General features: G+C 46.6%; 1 protein-coding gene across 2 annotated transcripts in view; it reads left to right on the top strand.

The window, feature by feature from the left end:
* LOC137531551 (uncharacterized) overlaps positions 1-22,859 on the top strand; it is a 40,709-nt gene extending 17,850 nt beyond the window's left edge. For both annotated transcript variants that reach the window (XM_068251472.1, XM_068251471.1), the window contains exons 2-6: positions 1,189-1,338; positions 3,532-3,654; positions 4,451-4,561; positions 5,722-5,839; positions 22,304-22,859. In XM_068251472.1, coding sequence (XP_068107573.1) covers positions 1,252-1,338; positions 3,532-3,654; positions 4,451-4,561; positions 5,722-5,839; positions 22,304-22,338 — 474 coding nt within the window. In that variant the 5' untranslated portion in view covers positions 1,189-1,251 and the 3' untranslated portion in view covers positions 22,339-22,859. The remainder of the gene's footprint in view (positions 1-1,188; positions 1,339-3,531; positions 3,655-4,450; positions 4,562-5,721; positions 5,840-22,303) is intronic.
* Positions 22,860-23,407: the final 548 nt, after the last annotated feature.

Here is a 23,407-nt window from a genome sequence, read left to right as displayed (position 1 = left end):
CGGTTCTGATCCGGATCCGATCCGGATCCGGTCAGGTTGCATCAGGTGTCCATCAGGATGCGATCCGGATCCGTTTGGCAAAAGTTACGTTAAAAACAAAAAAAATGTTGGGGTCTGGGAGGTCAGCAGAAGGGGGACCTGTGGAATCAGGCCCTCTGCTGTTTAGCACTCACCTCCACCTCCGACATGCTGCCAACATCTCCGGATCCGGATCCAGCTGTGCTGCTCCACTCCAAAATGCTTGCCCATGTGTCCCCATCCAATATCGCCGCAACAATCCCCATAGGAAGTGGGGTAGAACATCCGGATTTCTCAGCCAGTGTGTTGTGCGCTCTCCGGTTCCCATTGGTGTGTATTGGCCGGATGGTGCAGTCCGGCTCCGCCCCGGATACGGCTGCCGGAGGAGCCGGATGAAAAAATAGCGCATGTCGGAACGGAGGCCGGAGTCCGTATCCGGCCCGGATCCGGTCCGGCTCCGGTTCGGCAGAACGGACGCATGTGAACGGACGCATAGGCTTTCATTGCTATGCCGTGCGTCCGTTCCGTCCGTTCTGCAAGCGGTGCGGCTCCGGCACGGCGATTCCGGAGGGCCACCGCAAGTGTGAACCGGGCCTTACTCCCCTGAACCATCATAGCTTCGGGTGTCCCATAGCATTAGGCAGCCAGCTCAGAGGAACCCTCAGTATTAATAGCTAGAGGTGTCCCTGACTGAAGGGAGATCTCGTCAGTGGAATGCTGAGAGCTGGGTGAGCAACCTCTCATTTACGCTCTGCTTGGGACTCTGCATAGGGAAGGAGGGAGGGAGGCGCTCGGGAAGGAGAGTGAGCCGCCTTTCCATCATCAGGCGCCTGTAGGCACGTGCCTATAGTGCCTTATGGTAAATCCGGCCCTGGTCATATGTCCATTATGGTCTTGGGCCAATTTAGTGGGAAGCCAATAACTTATCTGTATGTTTTGGGGATGTGGGGGGAAACTGAAGTGTCCAAAGGAAACCCACGCAGACACGAGGAGAACATACAAACTTTGTGCAGATAGTGCCAAGATCAGCAGGACACCAGGCATCTGGTATTTTTTAAAACAAAATAAATATGGCCGCCTCCATATCCCTCTTAGTTCAGTTTTCCTATAAGATGATTTATGGACTCCAGTATGGATTTTGCATTTAATTCAATTTGTATTTATTTCCAGTCCTTTCCAGCCGCTCTGGACTTTCCGGCCCCCCCTCCTCCCTCTGGTCGGAAACTTCTTATAATGACAGTGGGAGCAGTGACAGCTCTGGCCATCAGTGTCCTTGGAGTTCTGCTGGCCACCTACCTGGGGAGGGCACACTGCAGCCAGGTAAGTCTCACATAATGCTTTTTCAGCTCACTAGGGGCGCTGTTTAAGTAAATTCTTGAAAAGGGAATAAGTCACCTCTTCATGGTCCCCTTCAATGTGTTTCACCTGCCACATTGATTACTTCCATTACTGCTTTAGGGTGGAGAAGCCTGGGCTGAGGTGGATGCAGTAGAGGTGTACTCAACCCTGGAACCAGCATAGCTCCTGTGCCACCCAACAGTCATCCTGACAGGTCATAAGAGCTTCCTCATTGATATCTGGCATAATATTGTCTCATATACTGTAGATATGAGGGTCAGCAGATATTAAGTACTATGTATGATTGTGCAGGTAAACCCTCATACTACATGGAAGTCGTAAAATTGGTCAGTGATTGGCCAATCATAATTGAAAGTGTGTACCAGGCTTAACCCATTAGCAGCTTCTAAGGCATTATCTTGTTTAAGATGCACTGCTTTTACTCTTCAGCTGGCAGAACACGTGCTGTAAATTCTTGGAATGCTTTGATGTCGTTCTGCTAGCAGAATATATAGAAAGAAAGAAAGCAGAAGTCCTTTATTATTGTTTCACACTGCCCCCTAGTGACAAGTGGCCATAAATACACATTACAGCAGTACTAATTCGTAGCAAGGAAATGTAACAAATAGGAATTGAAAAAATGGCCTAAAATAAATTGGCCTGGAGCACTTGCAAGCCTCTAAATAAATTGGCTGCTAAAGGGTTAACATTGCCTGATCTATTCTTTGCATTCATAACACTGATTGGGAGTGTTAGTCAATGCACTCCAATGCTCCCTTCCTATTCTGTTTTGATGTCACATGAAAGTTACCATATTTTTCAGGAATACAAGGTGCACTTTTTTTTTTTTACCCAAAACTGGGGTGAAAAAGTGTGTGTGTGTCCTATATTCAGAAGACCCGCTAAAAAGAAGTGCAGAGTGCAGGTAAGGACTTACCACATCCTGCCACCACGCTCCTCTCCCCCTCGCTCCAGTCCTGTGAATGCCAATGCACTTCTCTTCTCCTCCTGGAGCTGGAGATCTAGCAGGACACCGCAGCCGCTAGCCGCTATACTGCTCCAGGGCCTCCATGCTTGTGGTGTACTTCCTCACTGTAACTCCAGCGGTGCGCGTGCACCAGGGTCTCGCTGCGGTTCAGGCGTTGTGCGTTCAACTCCAGAAGCTTTGATGCCATATTGGCATGCGCTTCACCTGGGCAGAAGTGGATGGTTCATGCCGATGTTTGTATAGTGTGGCATGGGTTTCAGAGGGCTACCTTATGCGTTGGAGGCGGAGATCTGATGCACCTGGTCAGTGGGATAGGTAATACGAACTTATTTAAGGGGTTGCTTACTGTCCTCCTGATAAAGTGCCACACGCCAACGACATAAAAAAAAGTTGTTGACCCTTACATTGTCTTTACTTCTCCCCATTCATTGTGATACAGGCACCTGTATCTGTTTTTAAACTGTTTGGAATAAAGTTCAATTTTTAGCTGGATGTGCGCTTAACCTTGTTTCTATTTAAATGAGAACTGTACCCTGAAAAACACAAAAAGTTACATACTTACCTAAGAAGAGGGAAGGCTCTGAATCCCTTAGAGCCTTCCCATTCCATTCACAGTCTCCATGTTCCCCCAATGGGCCCCCGTTCAAATTTCCCGTCAACTGCTTCTTTAAGACCTGAAGACCGAGTACTTCTGAAGACGGGTCCGTGCTTGTGCAGTATGGAGCCACTCGCCTTTGGAAGTACTTGGAGACCTGAGTACTTTTGTAGCCTTCTGAGGAGATCCGAAGGCTTTTTCGACATTAAAGTCAGACAATGCAACGGGGGCCCTGCTGTGGAACCAAAGGATGCAGAGAGGAACATGAAGGCTCTAGGGATCCAGAACCTTCACTTCCTCTTAGGTGACCATGTAACTAACTTTTTTTTCTCCTGTGGCTACTGGGATCCTTTAATAAAGGGTAATCTATCCAACTAGTTTCACAAGTAGAAATACAGTACAACAGAAGATGTTGCTGCTATAGACCAATAATTAGAATAATAATAAAATAAAAATGGAAGCAGAAGCCATTTTCAGTTTGAATTGATTGAGGGTTGATGGGTATGGTTTGTGTGTGTGTGTTTGTATATATCAATCATTAAGAACGCTGGATGTGGACATGTGAACAGTAAATGTCTCTGTCTTCATACAGAGGGAAGCATCCCCCTTCCTGACTCCTCAGCTGAACGTTCAGAATGAGGCCTCGCTCCTGTTAGCATTCAGTGAGCTCAGTGATCAAGGCTCCGCCCCTGGAATTACATGTGACCTCAAAAACGTGAGTAGGAGTGGCCCTGAGCAAGCCATCCCCTTTGTGACGTAGCAGAGGTGGCTCCACCCCAGACTTCTCAACTTTCTAAGATGTAAAAAAGAGGGACACCTTTTATGTGAAGATATGATAGGAAAAACACATATACACCACAGCGGAAGGCAAATACACATGCATTTCATGATGTGTACTATGGTCACATCTGCCCAAAGGGCTACCAAAAATTACCCCTCTGAATTCTAAATTAAGCAGGGCAGTCATTGTATGTAATGTAGACGTACGCAGCACGGTGGCGTAGTGCTTTGTACTCTCGCCTTGCAGCACTGGGCCCCCGGTTTGAATCCCAACCAGGGCACTATCTGCATGGAGTTTGTATATTCTCCCTGTATCCGTATGGGTTTCCTCCGGGCACTCAGGTTTCCTCCCATATCCCAAAAACATACAGATAAGTTAATTGGCTTCCCCTATAAATTGGCCAAAGACAATGATACATACACTACACGATACGATACACACTTAGACATTTGACTATGGTAGGGATTATATTGTGAGTTCCAGCGCTGTAGAAGATGGCGGTGCTAAATAAATACTAAATAATAACAACAACAGGAGAAGCAAAGCAGAATGGGGATTTGACCCTACGAGAGACTGTTACTCTACAAACAGTGACCATTGGGGTATAGAACAGAAATAGCACCACTTTTGGGATTCTGACACTGCAGCCATCACTGTGAAGCCTCCGTGTCCTGATCCAGGAATGACAGGGAATCTTCACATCTGACTCTCTCCCACCTTCCTCCACCAGCACCTGATGGTCTATCATGGACAGCCAGAGGGATGTGTGGCCCGAAGGATGGACTCTGGGGAGAGCCTGCCGTCATGCCAGGAGCTCGAGATCTACTTCCAAGCCGTGCTGGTAAAGACCATCACCACCTCACCCCCTGCACATGCTTTCCCAGCATCCACTGACCCATCAAACCACATGCTCTCCTGGTATCCACTAACTACCCATCAAACCACTGTACATGCTCTCCTGGTATCCACTAACTCATCAAACCACATTCTCTCCATGTATCCACTAACCCATCAAACAACTGTACATGCTCTCCCAGTATCCACTAACCCATCAAACCACATGCTCCCCCAGTATCCACTGAGGCATCAAACCACTGTACAAGCTCTCCAAGTACCCACTGACTTACCATACCACTGTACATGCTCTCACAGTATCTACTAAGCCATCATACCACTGTACATGCTCTCCCAGTACCCACTGACCTATCATACCACTGTACATGCTCTCCCAGTACCCACTGACCTATCATACCACTGCACATGCTCTCCCAGTACCCACTAAGCCATCAAACCACTGCACATGCTCTCCCCGTACCCACTGGCCTATCATACCACTGTACATGCTCTCCCAGTACCCACTGACCTATCATACCACGGTACATGCTCTCCCAGTACCCACTGGCCTATCATACCACTGTACATGCTCTCCCAGTACCCACTGACCTATCATACCACTGTACATGCTCTCCCAGTACCCACTGGCTTATCATACCACTGTACATGCTCTCCCAGGACCCACTGACCTATCATACCACTGTACATGCTCTCCCATTACCCATTGGCCTATCATACCACTGTACATGCTCTCCCAGTACCCACTGACCTATTATACCACTGCACATGCTCTCCCCATACCCACTGGCCTATCATACCACTGTACATGCTCTCCCAGGACCCACTGACCTATCATACCACTGTACATGCTCTCCCAGTACCCACTGACCTATCATACCACTGCACATGCTCTCCCCGTACCCACTGGCCTATCATACCACTGTACATGCTCTCCCAGTACCCACTAAGCCATCAAACCACTGTACATGCTCTCCCAGTACCCACTAAGCCATCAAACCACTGTACATGCTCTCCGAGTACCCACTGAGCCATCCTATGCCCTGCACATATTGCCTATGCAGACTGTTAATTTACTGATCCATCACTGGCCATGCAGGCTGCTGTTAGCAAGGCTTATGGCTACACCTCTCTCTCTTCTCCCTACAGAGAAATGTTACTCTGGGACTGTCGCTGGATGTACAAGTGGTCGGTGTGGGCTCTTTAGGCAGCCTGGTAACCCTCCTCTGCAACAACAAGCCAACCTACCTACTTGCCACACTGCCAGGTAAGTACATCACCAAACAACAAGTCATGTTTTTTATAAAGTACTGGATAACCTAATCCCGTTTAAAAATGGGCTCTAGGTCTCTGTCACTCCCCCGCCACCGCCACATGTCAGTGCGCATGCCCGCGCACAAACCCACCACGCATGCGCACACCCGTCCACCTGGCTCCCTGGCCCCGTCCTTCTGTCCTAACGGCTGTCCATGCGCCACGTGCGCAGTAGCGCAAACGCAGGGACACAGGGATAGGATAACGCAGGGACACTTAGGTTTTATTACATAGGATTACTTGTCTACGAGGAAGGCAAGAGGAGAGAGACGGCAGCAATGTAGACGGTAAAATCCAGATTTTTATTAAGGGGAACCTGAGGTGAGAGGGATATGGAGGCTGCCATATTTATTTCCTTTTAAGCAATACCAGTTGTCCTGGCATCCCACTGGTCCTCTGCCTCTAATACTTTCAGCCAAAGACCCTGAACAAGCATACAGCAGATCAGGTGTTTCTGACATTTTTATCAAATCTGACAAGATTAGCTGCATGCTTGTTTCTGGTGCGATGCAGACACTACTGCAGCCAAATAGATCAGCAGAGCTGCCAGGCGACTGGTATTGTTTAAAAGCAAATAAATATGGCAGCCTCCACATCACTCTCAAGTGTAAGAATATCCGTCAGCTTTATATTGCTAATTACATCCCTGTTGACAAGATTTTCCTCCGTTCCTGTCTCAGTGGCAGACAAGAGACAAGACAAGACACAGAACATGTATACAGTATATCAGGGGCGTTGCTAGGATCCTAAGAAATACGGGGCACTTTAAGGCCCCGTTCACACTTGCGGTTTTGTCAAAACCGCACTGGATGTCCGGACCGCACCGGAGCCGGACCGGACCTGATCCGCACGGTTCCTATCCGGATCCGGTCCGGATCCGGTCCGTTTGCATCCGGTTTCCGTGCGGTGTGAACACGGTTGCGGTCCGGATCCGGTTTCTTAAGGAGATACACATCCTGTAAATACCTGGGGTCTGGGAGGTCAGCAGAAGGGTCTGGGGTCATTGTTGGAGACAGGTGGACGTGTGGAGACCATCCGTGGATACAGAGACTGCAGTTGGGACCATGGATCCAGGCATTTTTTACTCGTAAACCTGGGAATTCTCTCCTTCCTGTTGTTCGCCTCCTCGTTATCAGACATCAGACATGTTGCTGCCAAAACGAGCTCCAGCATGAAATCGCTGCTGCCCCACTCTTTGAACGCTGTGGTCCCCATGTGGTCCCCATCCAAAATGCATAGGAAGTGGGGTAGAACGTCCGGTTTTTGTAGCCAGTGTGTTGTGCGCTCTCCGGCTCTCATTGCTTTGTATTGGCCGGATGGTGCAGTCCGGCTCCGCCCCGGATACGGCTGCCGGAGGAGCCGGACCAAAAAATAGCGCATGTTGGAACGGACGCCGGAGTCCGGATCCGGTCCGGATCCGGTCCGGCTCCGGTCCGGCAAAACGGACGCATGTGAACGGACGCATAGGCTTTCATTGCTATTGCCGTGCGTCCGTTCCGTCCGTTCTGCAAGCGGTCCGGCTCCGGCACGGCGATTCCGGATGGCCACCGCTAATGTGAACCGGGCCTTAGGCACTCAAGACGAAAAATGGGCATGGCCACATAGCAGGGTGTGGGTGTGGTCATGGGTGGAGCCAAATTTACATGAACTTAAAGACGGTGTAAGTAGGCCTGCCCAGCAAAATGTTGGATAAAGCCCCCTTCTCCATTAATAAAAAAAATAATAAATAAATAAAAAATGCAGCATATCATATAACTAGGCAGAGTTACCTGGCTTTGGTGCTGGCTGGTCTGGCCTGATGTCTTGCAGTCCCCCTAGCATTCCCTGACCTTCTAGTGGACCTCCTCTCATGCTTCCACAGGCCTCCCATTGAGGCACCATGACTCCCAGTAGGCTCCTATAGAAGAAACACAGCTCCCTGCATGCCCCCATAAAGGCACCACAGCCCCCAGCATGCGGCCCATTGATGAACCACAGCTCCCAGCATGCTACCATTGAGGTACCACAGTGGCCAGAGGTGAGTACTGCCACTTGCTGCCTGACTCTGCCTGGGGGACATCCGGGCACCCCAGAATAGATCTGTGGCACGTGCCACTGATCTTTGGGGCTAGAGACGCCCCTGCAGTATATAGAATCCCTTTATAGTAAACTCCAAGGGACCTGGCCAAGTAGTTTACTGTCAGAAATTTATATCAGGATTTATCATACATTGTATATTCATACAGACGCATGGTTGGGACCTGGAGTCTGAGTTTACTATGGCTAGAGGTTTACGCTCTCTCTCTCTATACACTTATATATATATATATATATATATATATATTTCTACTTTATCATACTTTTCTACTGGCGAACTCAAAGCGCCAGAGATGCAGCCCACCAGCCAGCCACTAAGGTGCCAAAATCCTAAACCAGTACTCTACCTAGCCCCTGCAGGGCCATTATGAATAGGAAGTGAAGGGAGATCTCTCCAGTGGGGCGCACACATCAGTAAAAACCCTGCATATTTTTGCACCCCTAAGCTGAAGTTTATATCTGTTGCAGGTCTCACTAGCTAAAGCTCCGTACACTTGCTAGACCGCAGTCGCCTAAGGAAACAAACGACGGGTCTGCCTAGAATAGTCTAAAAAAAAAGTGATTATCATCCATGTAGGCCAATCTATCCTGCAAGTCGGCTCGGACGATAATCGCAGTTTGTCGTTTGTACCAAATGATAACAAGCCACCAACCCATTCAAAGTACTCACGTGTGCTGCATTTCGCACCTCAAGGGCCCTAATGATCCAATCGGCGTACAGTCGTCGTGCCATCACTGAATTCAAATGTGCACGGATGTCGTTCGCTTGTCGCTAACTGTTGGGTGATTGAAGTAAACACAGGGTTAACAGATGTAGAGAAAGAGATAGTACAATCTTCACCTGTGCAAATTAGCTGATCCACTTGTTCCGACTGTGAGGCTTCTACTGAAGGCAGTAAATTTACTGTGATGGACAGGTGCCCCGTCCCCCCACCCATGTAGTTGCATGTCAAACATGACACGAGTCGTATTACCAAACGCTGCAGCCAAATGGCGCTTGTGGCTGGCACCCAAGTGGCTCACTGCTTTGTGAAATAGAGGCCTCAGTGACAGAAAGGCAGCTTTTAAAGAGACATTGAAGTGAAAAAAATTATGATCTAATGATTTGTATGTGCAGTGCAGCTAAGAGATAAAGCATTAGGAGCAGAGACATAAGTCTAATATTGTTTCCAGTACAGGAAGAGTTAAGAAACTCCAGTTATCTATGAAAAAAAAAACATTGAGCTCCACGACTATCAAAATCGCGGAGAGCTTTGATACGGTATAAGATTTACTCTGGCTAATCTATATGCACCAAACGTGAATCAAGTAGAGTTTATAATAAGTTTTCTGGAGAAGGTTAAAAAAGTGGCAATAGGAAGGATAATTATCGGAGGAGATTTTAATGTAGCCATTGATCCAAGCTATGATACCTCAAGGGGAGGAAGTTGTATATCGGACATGGAACTTGAAAGGCTGACAGATAGAATTAAAACATTGGAGTTGGTAGACATCTGGAGATTGCAGAATATACAGGTGAGAGATTATACTTTTGTCTCTAATAGGCACGGGACTGCCTCCAGGATCGATTTCTTTCTAATTTCCCAGAAGGATATTGGGAGAGTGGGGGGGACTGAAATCGGCGTTATAACTTACTCCGATCATGCTCCAGTATGGCTGACCATGGAAGTAGGACAAGAGTCCCCCACGGAGAGACTGTGGAGATTGGACTCGGCATTACTGGAGGATGAGGAGGTTAAAAACAAACTGTCGGCAAGTATAAAAGAGTTCCTGGAACATAATGTGTCACCAGAAATCTCCCCAGTTATTCTATGGGATTGTGAGGAAACGCGGAAAAGCCGCCGTCTCTCGAGGTGAGGCGGCTGTTTCCGCGTCCAGCATGGCGTCACAACGCGGAAAAAACGCCGCATGCCGCATGGGCAGTGCGGCGGAATCCGCATTGGTAACGGCGGAATCCGCATCAGAGGCGGCCCCCGCATTAGATTCATTGCATGACAGTACTGGTGTGGCTGGGACTGATAGTCCACCAAGATTCAGACTTACACGCGCGCGAGCACAGAGGCAGAGTTTAAATAGCAGTTAGAAAGGTGTCGGCTGACCAGCTGGGTCAGCTGACAAATTCCACTGCTCCCATTGGACCAGCAATTAGGGAGGTCCTGGAAAGGTCCTAGAGTATATATACTGCTGGTTGTTCACTTGCTCTTTGTCTGGCGTGCGATCACACATGTGGGAGCACCCAGATCCGTAGTCAGATCCGTAAGTGTGCCGGGACCAGCTGGAGCTGTAATCCTACACTTAGCTAGATTCTGTTGATAGCTAAAGTACTAGTTTGATTGTGATTATCTGTTATGACTTTTGCCTGCCTTGACCACCCTTCTGAACTCTGATCTTGTACCTCGTTATTTCTGATACTCTGTTGCCGAACCCCGGCTCGTTCCTTGACTCTGCTTCTGCCTCCTGATTTTGTACCCCGATATATCTGATACCCCGTTGCTGAACCCTGCCTGTACTTTGACTCCGCCTTTGCCTCCTGATCTTGTACTTTATCTGTCTGTGTGTGTACGACCTGGCTTGTCCGACCTCGAGAACCGACCTTACCGTTAGAGGCGGTTCCTCGCTCTGTTAGCGATCCTCCCTCCTGAGGGTCACTTTCAGATATACCTTCCTACTGTCAGTCTGACTCCTCCCGTCTTGGAGAGCTCAGGTCTGCGGAAGGAATCTGTGCAGTACTCCTTGCTGCATTGAGGCCTTGTCCTCTAAGTGTTACTGTTACACTAAACACTACACTCTACTCAGGTGAACAGAGGTTAGTTTGTATATCGGATTATCGGTGAGACTGCAGATCACTTATAATCTGGTATATATCTGTATTTCCGGTGATACTGCAGATCACCGGTAATCAGATACTCTCTGCACCCACCGATCGTTACAGAACGCCAGACCAAAATACAAAATGGACGCAAACACTGATTGTCTGGGTGTACTTGCCGCTTCGGTGGACAACATCAATCAAGTACTGGGCACTCACATAACTCTTATTGATGCCCTATCAGGGTCTGTACAAACCCTCCAGACATCAGTGGATCATGTGCGATCCTCTCCTAGCTCTGACATACGTATGCCTGTACCTGAAAGCTTTTCCGGCCACAGATCTGACTTCCGGAATTTTAGGAGTAGGGTGTTGTCCTATTTTGAGTTGAGACCCCAATCTTCGGGTACTGAGACCCAGAGGGTCACGTTTATTAAAACTTTGTTGTCCGGCGACTCCCAGTCTTGGGCGTATAGCCTGCTCGCCGGAGACAAAGCTCTTACCTCTGTAGAGGAATTTTTTAAAGCTATGGCAGTAATTTACGACGATCCGGACCTTGCCTCGACTTCTGAGCGGAAGCTCAAGCTTTTGCGTCAAGGCGAAGGTCCGGTCGAAGATTACGCGGCCGAGTTTAGGAGGTGGTCAGTTACGGCCAGGTGGGACACCTATGCCCTATTAGATCATTTCTTGTCAGGGCTGTCCGATGAGGTCTCTGATTTGATGTTAAGCCAGCCCGAGCCCAGAACAGTCGATGAGGCCATCTCAGCGGCCATCCGAATCGACCGCAGGCTGCGCTACCAAAAACAGACCAGGGGTAGTTCCCGTCTCAGAGGGGTATCTTACACCACGGTCCCAGTGACTCCACCTCCTACTATTTCACCTTCTCCCGTCTTGCCTCCTTCCGAGCTGATGCAGATTGCTCGGTCAAAATTAACCCAGGTAGAGCGAAGACGGAGAATGACCGAACAGCTGTGTTTGTACTGCGGTGAAGGGGGGCATATAGTACAGAACTGCCCCAATAAGCCGGGAAAACGCTACCGCTTAGGAGTGGTGGGGGGTAACACCCTGGGCGTCCGACTTTTACCCCTAGAAGAAAAACGATTGCTTCTTCCCTGTACCGTTACGTGGGAAGATAAGACTGAGGTCACGGAAGCCTTTATCGATTCAGGCTCCGCGGCAAATTTTATGGATTTTGAGTTTGCTAAGAGATTGTGTATTCCGCTCACACCAGTACAACCACCCATCCAGGTTACGGCAGTGGATGACTCTCCTCTGCAAGGGAATCACCCACTGTCTCAGACACCAGAGGTGGGGGTCACCATAGGGGTACTGCACTGGGAAAAGTTACAGTTCTTTGTGTTGCATATGACAACCTCCACCATTATACTCGGCATGCCATGGTTGCACCTTCATTCTCCACACATTGATTGGGCCACCGGCCAACTAATTTCTTGGTCAGCACACTGCTTTCAGCGATGTTTAGGGAAGGTGACATTGGGCCAAACCAGGGTTCATGTACAGGGGGTACCTGAGCAATATGTGGAATATTCTGATGTATTCTGTCCCAAGGCTGCAGACAAGTTACCCCCACATCGCCCTTTCGATTGCCCCATTGATATACGTTCAGGTTGTATGCCCCCTCGGGGTCATTTGTACAATTTATCTGGGCCAGAGAAATTGGCTATGCAGGAATATATCCGTGACAATTTAGCCAAAGGCTTCATCCGACCGTCCCGATCGCCTGCTGGAGCAGGTTTCTTTTTCGTTAAAAAGAAAGACGGGGGCCTGCGGCCCTGTATTGATTACCGGGGACTAAATAAGATCACGGTAAAGAATCGCTATCCGTTACCCCTGATAGACGATTTATTTACGCAGGTCACCGATGCTAAGATCTTCTCAAAGCTGGATTTACGGGGCGCGTACAACCTGGTGCGCATTAGAAAGGGCGATGAGTGGAAAACGGCCTTTAACACGCCAGACGGGCATTACGAGTATCTGGTGATGCCCTTTGGGTTATGTAATGCCCCGGCCGTTTTCCAGGAACTCATCAACGAGGTCTTCAGAGAGGTGTTGGGGAGATTTGTGCTGGTCTATCTAGACGATATACTTGTTTTCTCCAACAACCTCTCTGAGCACAGAATGCATGTGAAATTTGTACTCAACAAATTAAGACAAAACTCACTCTACGCTAAGATTGAGAAGTGTATTTTTGAAGTCACATCTGTCGCCTTTCTGGGGTACATAATTTCCACCACGGGCCTGTCTATGGACCCCGCCAAAGTCTCCGCTGTTTTGGAATGGCCTCAGCCGGTTGGGTTAAAGTCTTTACAGCGGTTTTTAGGCTTTGCAAATTATTATAGAAGGTTCATAAAGGGGTATTCCACGGTTATCGCACCCCTCACCTGTCTCACGAAAAAAGGGGCAGATACCACCCACTGGTCTCCTGATGCATTAAGTGCTTTCTCCACTTTAAAAGATTTGTTTTGTTCCGCACCCATCCTGAGACATGTAGACACCTCTTATCCTTTTATTGTTGAGGTAGACGCCTCGGAGGTTGGGGTAGGGGCTGTGCTGTCTCAGCGGTCAGGCTTGCAGGGAAGGCTACACCCTTGTGCGTATTTCTCTCGTAGGTTCTCTCCGGCAGAGAGAAACTACGATATAGGCAACAGAGAGCTCTTAGCCATTAAACTTGCCTTTGAGGAGTGGCGTCACTGGCTGGAAGGAGCAGAACATACAATTACTGTATACACGGATCACAAGAATCTAGAATACATCGAGGGGGCTAAGAGATTAAGTCCCCGTCAGGCTCGATGGTCTTTGTTTTTTTCGAGGTTCAGGTTCATAATTACGTATACCCCGGGTAGCAAGAACATTAAGGCAGATGCCCTGTCCAGATGCTTTGAGTTGGAGACAGCACAGACTTCTGCCCCAGAGACCATTGTCCCACAAAATTTGGTGCTGGCCGTAACAGAGACTTGGGAAGACTGGACAGAGACCTTGAGTCCTTTTCAGCAGGATGTCCCTGAGGGGAAGCCTGAGGGGGTTTTATTTGTGCCTCTGCCATTCCGTCTCCGGGTGCTACAGATATTCCATTCACACAAGAATGCGGGACATCCTGGGGCATCTAGAACGCAGGATCTTGTGGCCAGGTGCGCTTGGTGGCCGTCTCTGGCAGCCGACTGCAAAGAATTTGTTAAGTATTGTGCGGTATGTGCTAAAAGCAAACCCTCCCGGCTGGCACCTGTAGGGAGGTTGCAGCCTTTACCCACCCCGAGTGAACCATGGACCCACTTGTCCATGGATTTTGTGGGTGAGCTTCCCAGATCAGAGGGCATGTCGGTCATTTGGGTGGTAGTCTACCGCTTCAGCAAGATGGCCCATTTTGTGCCCTTGAAAGGACTCCCCTCGGCCCAGGAATTGGCAGACTTGTTTATCAAACACGTGTTCCGGTTGCACGGCATTCCGGAAAACATAGTGTCCGATCGGGGAGTCCAATTCGTATCTAAATTCTGGAGGGCATTCTGTCATCAAATGGGCATGAAGCTGTCGTTTTCATCGGGCTACCACCCACAGACCAACGGTCAGACGGAGAGGGTCAACCAGTCGTTAGAGCAGTTTTTGAGATGCTACGTTGCAGAGGCGCAGAATGACTGGGTCAAATTTCTGCCCTTTGCAGAATTTGCACAAAACAATTTGAAAAGTTCTTCCACTGGATTTTCTCCGTTCCAGGTTGTGTCTGGAAGATTGCCCAAATTTTCACCGTTACCAGTGGCCTCCACTCCGCTTCCAGCTCTGGAGGCTTGGCAAAGGTCTTTTAAAGACATTTGGCGGACGGTGAGAGACAGTTTGGAAAAGGCGTTTCTGAGTCAGAAGGGTCAAGCTGACAAGAAACGGTCTTTGGAGTGGAGATTCCAACCAGGAGACTTGGTTTGGGTATCCACACGTCACTTGGCCCTGAAACAGCCCTCAGACAAGTTGGGTCCCAGGTTTGTCGGGCCTTTCCCGATAGCCAGAAGGATCAACAACGTCACTTACGCTGTTGATCTTCCCGCCAGCATGCGTGGGGTAAGGTCCTTCCACGTATCCCTGCTTAAGCCAGCAGTCCATGTGGGTCCCACTCCTCCTCCTCCTGTGTTGGTGGATGACCAACCTGAGTACGAGGTAGAAAAGATTTTAGATTCACGCGTTGTACAAAACTCGGTACAATATCTCGTACATTGGAAAGGGTACGGCATTGAGGAGAGACAATGGGTACCGGGGAGTCGCATGCATGCGGACGAATTAAGGAGGGAATTTCACGCCTTACATCCCGAGAAACCTGGTAGGAGTTGTCCGGAGTCCACTCCTCGGGAGGGGGGTACTGTGAGGAAACGCGGAAAAGCCGCCGTCTCTCGAGGTGAGGCGGCTGTTTCCGCGTCCAGCATGGCGTCACAACGCGGAAAAAACGCCGCATGCCGCATGGGCAGTGCGGCGGAATCCGCATTGGTAATGGCGGAATCCGCATCAAAGGCGGCCCCCGCATTAGATTCATTGCATGACAGTACTGGTGTGGCTGGGACTGATAGTCCACCAAGATTCAGACTTACACACGCGCGAGCACAGAGGCAGAGTTTAAATAGCAGTTAGAAGGGTGTCGGCTGACCAGCTGGGTCAGCTGACAAATTCCACTGCTCCCATTGGACCAGCAATTAGGGAGGTCCTGGAAAGGTCCTAGAGTATATATACTGCTGGTTGTTCACTTGCTCTTTGTCTGGCGTGCGATCACACATGTGGGAGCACCCAGATCCGTAGTCAGATCCGTAAGTGTGCCGGGACCAGCTGGAGCTGTAATCCTACACTTAGCTAGATTCTGTTGATAGCTAAAGTACTAGTTTGATTGTGATTATCTGTTATGACTTTTGCCTGCCTTGACCACCCTTCTGAACTCTGATCTTGTACCTCGTTATTTCTGATACTCTGTTGCCGAACCCCGGCTCGTTCCTTGACTCTGCTTCTGCCTCCTGATTTTGTACCCCGATATATCTACTACCCCGTTGCTGAACCCTGCCTGTACTTTGACTCCGCCTTTGCCTCCTGATCTTGTACTTTATCTGTCTGTGTGTGTACGACCTGGCTTGTCCGACCTCGAGAACCGACCTTACCGTTAGAGGCGGTTCCTCGCTCTGTTAGCGATCCTCCCTCCTGAGGGTCACTTTCAGATATACCTTCCTACTGTCAGTCTGACTCCTCCCGTCTTGGAGAGCTCAGGTCTGCGGAAGGAATCTGTGCAGTACTCCTTGCTGCATTGAGGCCTTGTCCTCTAAGTGTTACTGTTACACTAAACACTACACTCTACTCAGGTGAACAGAGGTTAGTTTGTATATCGGATTATCGGTGAGACTGCAGATCACTTATAATCTGGTATATATCTGTATTTCCGGTGATACTGCAGATCACCGGTAATCAGATACTCTCTGCACCCACCGATCGTTACAGGGATACTCTTAAATGTGCCATAAGAGGTACGTTGATTGCAATTAAGAGTGCTAAGATCAAAGAAAAGAAACGTAAGATAGATAGCCTGATTACACAATTGGAAGAGGCGCATAAAGTATTGAAGGTTTGTCCTTCGACTGAAAATGCAATAAAATTTAACAATATTAAAGCAAAGCTTAATCAAATATTAGATAAAAGATGCGAACAAGAATTTAAAAAAAAGGAATTCATTTTTAAGAAAGAAATTAATAGATCGAGTAAGTTTATGGCAGAGTACTTAAAGAAGGGGAATAAGAAAAACTTTATTGAAAAGATTCAGGAGGATAGTGGGAACCTTTACACAAAGAGCGAAGAGATTGGCGCTATCTTCACCAATTATTACGAAAAATTATATAATCTAGAAAGTGACTCAACTCTGGACCCAAATGTCTTCCTTGAAAAGGTTGGATTACCAGTAATCAATGAGGACATGAGGTCGATGCTGGAGGCACCCATTTCTGAATCAGAATTTAAAGAAACAGTCTTAAAATTAAAAAAAGGTAAAAGTCCAGGCCCAGATGGGTACACAGCTGAATTCTACCAAACAGTTTGGGAAGATCTAGCCTCTATATTCTGCAATCTGGTAAATTTTGAAGATTCCGATATCACTTTCTCCAGGGAATCTAACAAGGCCTTTATAACATTAATACCAAAAGAGGGGAAATCTACTGATAAATGCAGCCAGTTTAGACCAATTTCTTTAATCAATGTAGACGTTAAAATATACTCCAAAATATTGGCAACAAGACTGGAGAATATTATGGAACAGTTACTTAATAAACAACAAATTGGTTTTAGGAAAAAAAGATTAATACAGGAAAATGTCTACGCGGCTGTCAGTTTTATGCACGAGTGTAAAAAGGGGAATAGGGAGGGTATTTTGGTAACAGTGGATGCTGAGAAAGCCTTTGATCGATTATCAAGAGACTTCCTTTTTAGAACTTTAGAAAAATTTGGAATAGATACCTCCTTTGTTTCCAGAATTAAAAAACTTTATAGAAATCAATATTCGTGCATAAGGCTGAACGGCTGTGTGGCAAAAGAATTTAAATTACAGAACGGAGTGAGACAGGGATGCCCGCTGTCCCCCCTCCTTTTTAATCTGGGTCTGGAGCCAGTGATTAACCTAATTCAAAAGGAGAAGCTTATAAAAGGTATACCCATGAAAGATTATGAACTTAAACTTCTTGCTTATGCAGACGATCTACTGCTGACCCTGTTAAACCCCTCAATGTCCCTCCATAGAGCTTTGGAATTGCTGGAGGAATTTGGTAAATTCTCTAATTTTAGAATCAATAGGGGGAAAACCATGATACTGGATATTGGATGCTCTGAAACAACAAAGTCTATAATATGGAAAACTGGTCATCTTGCCTGGTGTAAAAGATCAATTAAATACTTGGGAATTGCGTTGTGTAGTGACTATAGGGATTTATACAACGTTAATTTCCCCAAACTGATTGTGGATTGTAAAGCTATTTTAAGATCAGCGGACCGCACATGTTTTGGAGCACTGGCCAGGGTAGACATCATTAAGATGCTGGTATTACCAAAGATACTCTGTTCTTCAGTGCCTGCCAATTGCCCTCCCAAAAAGATGGTTCCAAGAATGGAAAAGTATTTTTCAAAATTTTATATGGGCAAAAAAAAAACATAGGATAGCTTATGATTATTTGATGAGAGGAAAGAAGCAGGGGGGTTTGGGGGCCCCAGATGTATTGGGATATTATAAATGCATCCACATTTCAAGGATAGTAGATTGGTGTTGTCCAACTGCCCGCAGTAGAATCTGGGTAAAGGTAGAGCAGGAGGAGGTAAGTCTAGAAACAATAAATACATGGATTCCGGACAATATAAGAGCATTATTGGATAAAACCTTACACCCTATTATTAAACCAACACTTAGAACATTATATGAAATGTTAAAAAGATGGACTCTAGACTCAGGAATTTCCCAATTAGTCACACTCAGACAAAATAAGGACTTCCCGCCTGCACTGGACAAGGACTGGTTTAGAGTCAATAATGTCAGTCCTGACATTAGACTCTTAGATATCCAAGGCAATATGGGCCTAAAAATAACTGGGTTACTGGGCACCAACTGGGAGGCAAAACCCTGGGCTAAGTTGCAAATAAGGAATTTTATAAAAAAGACAGGGGAAAAAAAGGGTATTAGTAATCAGCTAAACAAAATCGAACGGTGGATCGCTTTGAGTGAAAAACCCAAAAAGTTTCTATCTAAATGCTATAAGTATATTCAGGAAAACAACAGAGGTAGATTATCTAAATGGCAAGAAAAATGGGAGAATGATCTAAGAATCCCTTTAGATGAGCATAGATGGAGCCAGGTGACACATATAATATGGAAATATCCTTTTAGAAAACTACAATGGACGCAATACAAAACCGTGGCCAGATGGTATTTTACACCGGCCAAGATGGCTAGGTTCTCAGGGAATCAAAAGAATCAATGTTGGCGGTGTGACCAGGGGGGTGCCGATGAGATCCATATGTGGTGGAGCTGCCCGATGGTAAGAGGACTGTGGAGGGAATTAGAGATCTTCTGGACTAGTCATTTGGGAAGATATATCCAGATTGACCGAACTGAGGCAATTCTTGGCATTGTTGATTCTGAAAGTAATACGTTAGTAAAAGAACTGAGAGAAATTGGCTCATTAGTTGCTGGTAATATTATAGCTCAGAAATGGAAAAGTAAAGACCCCATTAGAATATCGGAGTGGCTGGCGGGTATGTTTGACCTGTGGGAAGAGGCGGCCCCTACGGATGGAGAAACACATAATGTAAAAGTGCTTGAGGAAAACTGGCTCTGGAAACTTAAAAAGGGTTGGATGGAACTAGTGGTAGGGGCAGATTGTTAACAATACAGGATATGATAAGTGTTGATAGGGGTGTAGGAATTCATGGTGGGTGCCAAGGAAGCATATTCTCATGTTATGGTTGGTCTGCTGGGGGAAAAACCGGGCTGCTCAGATGGGATTGACACCTGCTCAGAATGGAAGTAATAAGGAGTTGGGTAAATTGTGTGAATGTTTGCCTAAACGAGAGTGGTTAGGTTGGTATGGTTGGTATGAGGATATAGGAGTTTGTGTGTATGGGTGTATGAAGGCATAGATGGGGTTTGTATATGTAGTAGGGTGTATGGGGGTGTGCCTGTGTCGCTCTGAATGTGTGGGATGAGGTGTATGAGATTATACTGGCCTGTATATTTTTGTAGTTTAAATATGCTTTTATTTTTTATATGGAATTTAATAAAATAAAAGAAAATATATAGAGAATGTCGAACTATGATGCAAACTGATTTGCCGGACATAAGGAGTTTCGCGATGAAGCTTATTTGCTGAGTCTGGTAGCATGGTTACAGAGCTGAGTTCGAATAAAATAAAAAAAATAAATAAATAAAAAAAAAAAATTGCGGAGAGCTTTGTCTTCTGAAACTTGTTATCTCAACTGTCAGTCATTATATTTTATTTTTCTCTGCAGAGAAGGGTTCAAAAGTTCAGTAGGCTGCTCTGTAAAATCATTTATAATGCTGATTAGTGTGTAAACTGCAAATATTAGAGAATGATGCAATGTTATAAACAAAAAAAATTGTATAATTGAAAATAAAAATATGAGAATATTTTCTTTGCTACTAATCTTCTAGTAATTATCCGTACTACACAAGCAATTCATTATATCATAATTTTTTTTCACTTCAATGTCTCTTTAAAGAAACTTTTTCATCACGAAAGTAAGACATAATCAGGGGAAGATTTACAGAAGTACTTAGGAACGCTTAACAAGCTATTACAATCCCAGTTTAAAAAACATGTTTATGGATAGCTGTAAAGGTCTCAGGACATGGAGATATATAGTTATCTCCTCTTCTCAACTCATACTCTACCCCTGCAGACTCTGCCTCTCCAGTAGCCATAGATTTCCCCAATCTCCACACCGTATACATCACAGATCACTCTCACTAAGCAACTCCGCAAAACAAGGATCTGTTAGTCTCAGGTTAGACATTAATGGACCACCTAGACCCCACAGCAGCTGCTAAAACTGTTACTACATCACTGCCTGATCCCATGTAAGAATGTTATATAATGTACACCAGGGGTCCCCAAACTTTTTTAGTCAAGGGCCAGGTCAACATACTTTAGACTGCTGGGGCGCCGGAGTGTACATAAAATGATGTGGAAAAACATTACGTTGAACCTAGGTAATGTAAACAGTGCCTGAAACAATCTCCCACACGCAAAGCAATCAGTGCTCAACATACATACTGTATTTTCAAGTCCCCCCAAAGTAACCCCCTTTGCTCAGTAATTGAAAATTGCGCAAAAAGTGGGATCAGCGCATCACCAGGCCGCCTCCGAATGGCCTCCGATCAGAGGTGCGCTGAGCCCCCCCCGAGACTGCAAACGCACCTTGAACCCAAACAGAGGCTCTGCATATACACCAAAAGCAAAGCTGTTAAGTGGGAGCGGCTGACCAAAAATGAATTAAATTAGTACATAGCAAGGAAATGAACAGCGCTACTTAAAAACAGATGAGTGCCTACCTGCAAAAGAGTGCAAGCCCCACTTATGGGATAAAAATACACACTGAGCATACACATGACCTGTCTACCACTGGAGGATGTTGGTTTCCCTGTAACAGCTTGCATGCAACTTGTTAAGTACTCGTCCCTCCCACTGCGAAGAAGTCAATCCTTCATGGGAGGGGACCTAACACTAACTAAATCCTACCTATGCATATGCATAGCCTGGGCGCGCTACCAAGTAAAATTGAAAATTGCGCAAAAAGTGGGATCAGCGCATCACCAGGCCACCAACGAATGGCCTCCGATCAGTAATTGCAAGGACTGCAAATTATCCAGCCCTACACACGCACACACACACACTGCTTTTATATTACCTCTAACCCCACCACCACCACCACACTACTAGTGTTGTCCGGATCATGAACGATTCGGATCTTTGATCCGAATCATCAAAATGAGTGATTTGGATCACAAAGGGGCGGGGCCAGGAGAGACATGCCCCCTCTCAGCGGGCAGCGGGGTCCTGGAAGCAGAGCAGAGATGGATCGCTCTGTTGAAGGGGAGGCAGCCTTGCATAGCCAGTCAGCCACAGGTAGATGAGAGAGAGGGGACATCAGTGCCACTGCCAGATATGTGTAGAGCACACATACTGGCTGCAATGTGCTGCTCATTATAGGCTGTCTGTTCCGTAGTTGTGCACAGTGAACAAATTGGAAACTTTTGCCACAGCTCACTCAGTAACATTACAGGCAGCATGCTGGGCTAGGACAGGGCAGGCACTGTGATTGCAGGGCAATATGATCCTCCTGCACTCTGCTCTAAACAGCTGCACTTCACTTCTGGGAATGCTTTGGGGAATGGGAGTTGGGAGTATACAGATGAACATATAGGTGAAATATATGTAAAGCATATGATTGCAGCATGTGGGTATTGTGTCCAAACAAACATTTCTGCTCTCTGCTCGTCCCTCCTCCCTTCTCTGTCCACTCCCTGCCCTCTGTCCATCTTCTCCCCTTCTCTATGTGTCCACCCCCCTCCCCTTCTCCTGTCCTGCTAGTCATTTCACCCCCGAATGCTTCCCTTGTAAAATGATCTGAGATTCGGATCAAAGATCCAGATCTTTTCAATGCTCCGTTTCGAATCATCCGGATCATTGAAAAGATCCGAACTTCGCATCTCTACACACTACCACAATGTTTTTGCACACCAGACAGTGATACCCAGGTGACAACCTGCCGTACAATTGGACAGCAGTGCCACCTAATGCAGAATTGGATTGGAAGCCAGAAAATTACTTCTTGCTGGCTTCCATGTAAAAACGTGGTGCCTGCACTAAATACATTGTGTGTGCGGAGGGCTGGTAAAAAAAAAAGAGAGCCTCAGGTGGGCGCATCGGGCCCAAGGCGAGGGCCTTAGTTTGAGGACCACTGATGTATACTATTACAATAATATTCTCCATTCTTTCCCTTCAGCTCCCAATAGAGGTCGCACCAGTCTGTCTGCCTGATCTTGGTTCTCCATGAGGATTCTGACCTGGCCTGAAATTCGTCTTCCAGTGTGAATTATGCTTCTAGCCATCATAGCGCCACCTGGCTGCAGTGAAGAGATGTGCCAGAATTATTGCCTGCTACACTTTCCTTTTTCCGACACATGCTGCTTAAAGTGCACCTATCTCAAGGCACACGGAGAATTAAAACAAAGAAAACGACTACAACTGGATGATCACTTCAACTGTAAGGAGAGCAGAGGGAATGGAAATTGACTATCCTGCGTAGTATACCCCTAACCGCTTACTTACAATTGAAGACTGGTAAGCTGAGTATCCTCCTGCCGTTGCCCTTGGATACCCAGCAATGAGAATCCCTGTTATAGTTCCTGGCTCTGTACCTGCCCACTTAGCGGTGTTCCTCTCCATCCAGCAGAGGGAGCTGTAGGTGATAACAGAGATCTCATCACTAGGGGCTTCAAGAGGTAGAACGTCCAAAATGGGTCGTAACATCCAAAAATAAAAAGTGTCCCAAAAATCAATGTAAACCCCACTACTTTTTTCTAAAATAGGTCTCTTCATGTCCCACAGTGTTTTCTTTTTACCTGGTCTGGGTGCCTTTGCCTAACTGCAGGAACTGTGCAAAGCCAACGACATTGAGTTTTTTTTGTTTTGTTATAGCTACGGTAACAAGTAGCAGCTTATATACAGTGGAGGAAATAATTATTTGACCCCTCACTGATTTTGTAAGTTTGTCCAATGACAAAGAAATAAAAAGTCTCAGAACAGTATCATTTCAACGGTAGGTTTATTTTAACAGTGGCAGATAGCACATCAAAAGGAAAATCAAAAAAATAACCTTAAATAATAGATAGCAACTGATTTGCATGCCATTGAATGAAATACGTTTTTGAACCCTCTAACAATAAAAGACTTAATACTTAGTGGAAAAACCCTTGTTTGCAAGCACAGAGGTCAAACGTTTCTTGTAATTGATGACCAAGTTTGCACACATTTTAGGAGGAATGTTGGTCCACTCTTCTTTGCAGATCATCTCTAAATCCCTAAGGTTTCCAGGCTGTCTCTGTGC

Source organism: Hyperolius riggenbachi, chromosome 9 (assembly GCF_040937935.1).
Source record: "Hyperolius riggenbachi isolate aHypRig1 chromosome 9, aHypRig1.pri, whole genome shotgun sequence".
NCBI lineage: Eukaryota > Metazoa > Chordata > Amphibia > Anura > Hyperoliidae > Hyperolius > Hyperolius riggenbachi.
The sequence above is the reverse complement of the archived record's forward strand: the minus strand, read 5'-3'. Positions and strand labels throughout refer to the sequence as shown.